General features: G+C 48.0%; 1 protein-coding gene across 1 annotated transcript in view; it reads left to right on the forward strand.

The window, feature by feature from the left end:
- LOC104494003 (collagen alpha-1(V) chain) overlaps nucleotides 1-7289 on the forward strand; it is a gene marked incomplete at its 5' end in the record, with an annotated part of 114653 nt that overhangs the window by 79887 nt on the left and 27477 nt on the right. The window contains 4 exons of the mRNA XM_010136778.1: nucleotides 4263-4307; nucleotides 4619-4672; nucleotides 5574-5618; nucleotides 6667-6720. Coding sequence (XP_010135080.1) covers nucleotides 4263-4307; nucleotides 4619-4672; nucleotides 5574-5618; nucleotides 6667-6720 — 198 coding nt within the window. The remainder of the gene's footprint in view (nucleotides 1-4262; nucleotides 4308-4618; nucleotides 4673-5573; nucleotides 5619-6666; nucleotides 6721-7289) is intronic.

Consider the following 7289-nt stretch of genomic DNA (forward strand, 5'->3'; position numbering starts at 1 on the left):
GTTGGGAGAGGAGGCTGCCAGTAGTAGCACAGTCAGCTCTGCTTTTCAGAGAAGGCTTTTACAGCCTTCCAATTAAACACGGGAAGTTTTTCCCTCAAGATATTTTAAGAGATTCCTCTGAACCTGAATCATTCCTGCCCTGTCAGACTTGGCTCAGGGCACGAAGCGCTTTTTAATTAACAGTAATTATTAGAGATGGGTGAATTTGTTCAGAAGCAGCAAGAACTGTCTTTAGCTGTCTTTAGCGGAGATTTGAAATGTGTAGGTGAAAACACTCTTAGTTCCTCCTTTTAATAAGCAGAGCTGTTCAAAATTCATAAACACCCTTAATGTGGGGGCTCCATCCTCCAGACTTGTCTCCACCTCTCACCCCACCTCCACAGACTTTGCTCTCGAGAGGGAATTGTCGAAATACACTGGTGATATTTTTATTTTGTGGAAGACATGCTTGAATGAGGGGATTCAGAGTGCAGAGGTAAAGTCGTTTCCTGTACCAACTCTGCTCACAGGGACGGAAAGGGCGAGGGAAGAGAGCGAGTGGAATTAGATTCCTTTTTACTCTCATTTAAATACAAATGACTTCTAACAGACGAGTTTGATAGAAGCCCACAAAATATAAATCACTTTCCACTGCATTAATATCGTGCCACTGCAGTTTGGTTTATATCCACCCCTCCTATTTTTTTTTCCCCACTGAGTAATTTCCATTTCTGAACTACAAATGCAGCATCTTCTCCCCTCCCTCTGCTTCAGCCGGGCAGGAGGAGGGAGGCCATGAATAAGGCAGCTGCCAGGACAGCCTTGAATTCACTCTAGCCCTGTAATTACCACCCGCCTTATCAAGTATACAGCAATGAAATCCTCAGGCTGGTTTTTGGGGTGGTGTAAAAGGGGGCATTGACCCCGCAGCGGGGCGGAGATGTGCTGCTTTCCATCCCTGAGCACCTGCATTCCTCGTGCTCCATCTGCTCATTTTATTCTGGTGGGATGGAGAGCCAGACCGTGGCGATGAGGAGCCTTTCTGGGAGCGGAGCAGGACCAGGAGCTGGTTGCTCATGAGTTTTGGAAAAACCCTGAGGTTTAGGCTGGTTGAATTTCGGCAGCCTGAGCCTGAGCGGCTCCTCCTTGCGGAGGGAGCAGGCGTGCTGGGAAGGGGCCCTGCTTCAGGACCAAGCAATGATAAGATAAGAAAAGGCAAGAAACTAGCAGTTTGCTCACTTTTATTCACTTTTGTGCTCTTAGGAGGAGGAAGTGAGGATGCTTAGTGCTACCCCCAGCACGCCACACACTTCCTCAGTTTGGGAAGTGAAAAGGGGGTTTTGCATTTCCAGTGCAGAAGCTCATATTGTCCTGGCTCATGAGTTGGGAGGTGCCTGGTGGCCACTGTCCCTCTCCTGGGCCAGGTCAGGCTCCAGAGCAGCTGGCAGCCACCCCACCTCTGGCGTAAAGGAAGGAGATGGGAATCTGGGGAGAAATGAGGGTGTTTCGGTGGCGGGGAGGCAGGGTCAGGGACTGACAACTCCACCCCTAAGGGGGAGCACCGTCTGGCACTGCTCGCACAAATAGAAATAAGTTGGGTTATTTTATGGTCATTTTGATTTTTTTTCTTTCCAATACACGATTAAACCATTTCTATCATTTTACACCCAACCCAGCAGCTTGCAGTTGTTTTATCAGTGTGTTTGTGTGTGAGAGGGAGGGCAGAGAGAGAGGTTTTCGTGGGCAAATCTCTCCTTTAGTAACAAGAGCTCAGCTTGAACTTTTTCGAAGTACTGCAGAAATAATTATTTTCAGTAACTGTTTTGGTATCCTTTTCTGTTTTGCTCCCGAGTATCCAATTTTAAGTACGTGAAAAGCAATTATATACAGAACAATAGGCTGAGCTGGGATCGCACCGTGCCAACCACTGAGACCATCAGCTTAATTTAAGCCCCGTGGAGTTAGACTTGATAAATCCCTCTCTGTTTCTCCAGAGGCCACTAAATTTGCTATTTTTATGAGCCATGTCCACATATAGTCAAAGAGACTTTCTAAGATTTGCTTCTCCCATGCTTGGAGTAACTCAATTTCCAGCTGAAACAACTGAAAATCATTTGTTTGTCTTTCCTCTTTACACGGTATTACTATTACACGATTTAACGCAGTTGTTTGTCTCCACAATAATACGAATCACACGTTTCTCTTACAATCGTCATCATCCAGGAATGGAAATAAGTTTTCCAACTCATTATTTCAGCACCACAGCTGAAATAAGGACTCCCAAGTCCTTAATAAAAGAAAAGGGTGAAAACCAAAGGCAGAAGAGCAGCACCAGCAGATCCTGCCAGCATCAGCGCGGGCAGCAGAACTCGGAGTGCTAAAGCTCCCCAAATCTGAAAATCTGAGAAAAAGAGCAGAAATGGGAGAATGGATGGGGGAAAAATGGGAGAAAAAGGATGTTTGGTGGGTTTGGATTAGCACGACTTGTTCGATACAGTGGTGGTGAGCAGCTGCCCGTCGCCGTGCCCGTTCTTCAGGCAGCTGCCCGCAGCCGGGGGCAAGCTCGGGTGAGCTTGCTTGGATGTTTTCGGAACCTGATCATGAAATCAATAGTTAGACATGAATAAGAGGTCTTATTTTTAGAGCTAATAGGCCTCTGCCATTAGCGTGGAGTAATAGATCTCCCCGCTTGCCCGGTCTGACAGAGCCTGGGGGTGTGTGGAAGTACCAAAATCCAACCATTTATTTGGCTGCCTAGAAAATAATCTGAATTTAGATGCTTTTCCCTCGGTGTCCCTGTTTGAAAAATACAGGTCTGTGTACATTTATAGTGCTATATAAATTCTTCACAGCCGTACGTGGGGCCGTATGCATGATTAATGACAGCAATAAGCAGGGGAAAAATTTGCTTAAAAATAGAATTGAGGAGGAAGGAGAGGGCTACCTGCAGGGAGGCGGCACACACTCCTCCCCCCTGCTCTGGATTTAGCCTCCTGTAGCTGAAGGAAAACCAGCTGGAATACTTTAAAATGAGTTTTGTAATTAATTAAAGAAAGGTAATGCCAGCAGGGTTTATTAAACGGAGCCACAGAACAAGGAGGATTAAGCAGGACTAATTTTAGTAGCATGAAGAAAGTTGATTGTAAAGTTTTCCAGCTCCTGTTTAATGTTCGCCTGGTTAATGAGCACCAAATATGAGAATGCAAGATTGTGAGATGATGCATTTGGGGCAGAAAACGGCAAGCGATATTTTAAGCATTCCGTGTTCCTCACACCGAGAGCAAGGCTTTCTCTTCCATCCTTTAGCAGGTGATTGGTAACAGCAGAGGACTGCAGGGCCACAGGAAGAGAGTTAAACCTATTAGAATATTTTTGGTACCTTGACACCAGCCAAAATAGAGTTTTCAGGGAGCGAACTCCAGACCATTAGTTTTCTTTTAGGCACAGGGTAATGGAGCTTAACGTGATGCCAGATTTAGGACTCCGCCGTCTCAGTCTTTTTTCTGTCAGAATTAATCACAGTCCCCCATTACAGGAAGCTGAGCGCATCTGCCAGATCTCATGAGCCTGCTGCTTTGTCGCCGCTGCAAAACAATGTCTTAAATTACTTGTTTAGCACGAAGTTCACAGAGATGAAGAAAGATTTGTAAATATGTGGGGCAGCTTAATTGGCTCTTGTGGTGTAAAATAACTGCTCAGAGCAGGAATCCTGCTCTGCTGCTGTCATTCCTTTAGTACTGCACAGCACAGGTCTGGCAATACGCGTGTGCATCGGTGTCAGCCAGCCTGCCCTGCTGCCGGCCGGGGTGAGCACCAGCCTTCCCTGCCTCAGGAGCTGGGTGGAGGGACGAGCAGAGAGCAGCGGGAACAGGGGTTATAGGTTTTGGGGTGATAGAGTTGAAGAGGTTTTTGGCTGGTTCCGGGGTGTTGTCTGGCTTCTTAGGAGACTGCGTGGTCTGAGTGGGTGGCCTCATCTTTGAAAGTCTTTGGGGCGTTTTAAAGGACTTGGGTTACTTTTTCTTAAGAGATTCCTCCCCTTAGGTGGTAGATGTTGTCTAGGCATTGGGATTACAGTCCAGGCCTGCCCCAAGCTCTATAAACTGAAATAAAAACAAAAATCAAGAGATGACAGTAAACCTGCTGTTGTCCTTCTCATTGCAGATGAGAGCCAGGGAGGTTTGGGGGGCAGACTGTGTGTGATAGGCTCCGGTGCAGGTTCCTCTGCTGTGAGCTCAGCTGGTGATGCTGGCTGCTAACTCCTCTTCATTTCTTTTTCCTTTCAGGGGACACCTGGCAAACCAGGTCCAAGGGGGCAGCGTGGACCAACGGTAATGACCCGTTTCTTCATTCTTGTGTGTTTTGAAAGCTTGTTAAGGCCGAGGGAAAGTGGGATCTGATTTGTGTCCGCACTAGGCAGGATCTGCCTTTCAGTTAAGCAGAGGGGAGGCAGGGGTTTGGGGCTGGGTCTCACCAGTGAACGTGACTTGAAGTCATCAGATCTCCAGTGGCAGTGATGAAGGCTCCTGTCATCCCTTTCCTGCTGGTGGGCCATCGACCTGGTGTAGTTCAGGTGCTCTGGTCACAGTGTAGTGCTCTGGGTACCAAGCAGGGCTGAAATGTCATCTTTTGTGTCTTTAAGGGTCCACGTGGGGAAAGAGGCCCTAGGGGAAGCACTGGGAAACCTGGCCCAAAGGTAAGGTTTTGGGAACCCTCTTGGAATTGTCCTAAAGTGTTGGTGTAAGACACTGTCTGGTTCATTGTCCTTCATTTCCCTTCTCCCTTGACCTTCATTACCCAGCCAAATGGCTCATAACCCACCCGTGAAGTATACGCCCAGGTCCTAAAAACATGTGGGCCCACGTTTCCACAGGACATGGACTGCGTGCCCGAAGCAAGGGCTATTGCACCCAGAAGGGGAGGAGCACCCCCACATCAGGGACCCCTAAGCCCTATTTTTTTTGGTGTTTAAGAAACGTTTGAACCACCGTAAAGGCCTTGGGCTGTGCCATGGGCGAAGGGGCACGTATTGCTGCCGGGCTCCAGAGCCTTGCGCCTCGCCAAGCCACTTTGCATGCACGCTGTGTGCCTGCGATTGGTCACTGGGCAAAATAAGTGTTTTTCTGCAAGCCAATCTGGAGGCACACTCAACTCCAGAACCTGCTGCAGAGACCGATTAAGTGACCATCAGTCGTCGAGCATGATGGAAGCAAAGCTTTTGTTGTGCGACATTGTCACCACTGCGCTGCCGGCTTTAAAAATAAATGTCTCGGCTTTGTGTTGGCATGAATTTTTGATAAATACCTCGTCTTTGTGGCTGCATTTATCTCTCCAAGGGAGGCTGTTATGTGGTGGAAATATCCTGAGCTCGCTGATGTTATCTTTCCTGTATTTTTATTAAGCGATGCGGGGGGAACGAGCAGCTGCTCGTTTGTCACTGGATGCTGCTCCTGATACAGAATTATTAATAGAGAGGGGCTGGGGGAGCCGGTGGGGTGTGGTGTCACCGTGGGCTCAGTGCCAGTGGAAGTCTTTGTGCACAGCAGCTGGTGATATATGTGTTTTTAATGGTGTGTTGTTTTGTTTATTCGTAAAAGGGCAACTCCGGTGGTGATGGTCCCCCTGGTCCTCCTGGAGAACGGGTAAGGCAGTTCGGTGCGGCAGGACTCAATCCAAGCCCGTTAGTTTAACACGGCAGACTAAGCAGGTTTGCAGGGCTGAGATGGTGCCGAGGGGGTTTTGCAGTGAGCGTCCTGCCAAGCAGCTTGTTGGGCAGCTCGCTGAAGCCAGGACATAGCGTAGTGTACCTTCGTCAGCAAAAAAGGAAAAATCCGTTTAGAAATAGGAGGTGAAATGTGCTTGTGTGGAGAGAGGTCTCAAGTCACCTACAGCCCTTAGGTCCTTGCTGAGCTCTCCAAGGAAGGGTCAAATGGGACCTGGGGTGTCCTGTGTAAACATCACTCCATGGGAGAAGTCACCCATGGGTTTTGTGGAGCCAGCCAGAGCCTCGGTTCTCTGGAGGAGGTGCTCATCTAGGACCTCATGCTGCTTTACCCAGGTTACAGCACACTAAGTGAAAAATACAGAAACAATGGGACTTTCACCATTTTAGCTCAATTTCTGCCTTTTTTTTCCCTGCATTTTGTTTTGTTTGTAAATTCTCTACAAAATTGCCCAGGCAGGAAAAATATGAAACAGATCCCTGCTTTGCATCTGCTGGGGTGAGGTGGGGAGCTGCTGCTGAAGCTGCTCCAGGGAAGCAGCGCTCTGAAGAGCATCAGCTGCCTTGCAGCCCTGACCCCAAACCACCAGGCTCTTTTCTTTCATTCCTGTATGATCTGGTAGCTCCCAGATGCTTTTGCTCAAGCTGGGATGGGAAAAGACCTGCTTTTCATAGCACTGGGAGGGAACGACACGAAGCGGTTGATAGCCCTCTTTGTGTCTGCAGTGCTTTGTGCAGCTGGACAGGCCACTCAGTTAAACATAGCCAGTGGTTCTTCACTCTCTGTGCATTTTTTTCAAGGCATGGCCTCATGCAGCTGCATCTCGCACTCTGGGGCATTTCTTTGGGGTAGAAGTAGCTGGCTTTGCACATCTTTGTGCTCATCTGCAATTCGCACAGAGCTAGCATTTCATAATAAAGCATTATAGATTCCTTAACCATATTTTCTGGCTTGTTTTGCATCCCAGGGACCACCAGGGCCTCAAGGACCGACTGGATTTCCCGGGCCAAAAGGTCCCCCTGTAAGTAACTCTCTTCCTAGAACATGCGAAGAAATACAGAAAGTCTTTCCCACCCAGCTGTGCTGGCCTCTGCCAGCTCAGTCTTAGCTGCTGCTCTGAGAAGTGGTGACGTGCTCAATAAAAGACATTACTGAGACATCATAACCCGATGGTTTAAGATTTTTAAATAGCCAAGTAAATTGCGGCTGATTATAAATGTTCGTTTCCTAATGACTCAGTAGCGCTAGGATCTGTCATGATTGCTCTGTTCTCTGTTTTCCCTCTGTATGCTGGGAGGACAGACAACAGAGTAACACTTGTTTCTGCAATTATTACACACTGGTGGGGGACCTCAGAAACCTTTTTGGAGTGATTTCCTTCCCTGTGGTGAATGGCTCACTCCTGCTCTGGAGCTTTATCTGTAAGATAAAGCTTTCCTCTGAGAGGTGTGTGGGAAAAGGCCCTATCTGTTTGGGTTCTGAGCCACCCCCAGTTCCTGTAAAATGGATGGGAAGTAATGCAAGGAGACAAGCAGGTTTAATTCAGACCTTATCACTGTTCTACCACTGAGCACTTCGTGATGTTCCTGC

Source organism: Buceros rhinoceros, unplaced genomic scaffold (assembly GCF_000710305.1).
Source record: "Buceros rhinoceros silvestris isolate BGI_N320 unplaced genomic scaffold, ASM71030v1 scaffold11325, whole genome shotgun sequence".
Classification (NCBI taxonomy): domain Eukaryota; kingdom Metazoa; phylum Chordata; class Aves; order Bucerotiformes; family Bucerotidae; genus Buceros; species Buceros rhinoceros.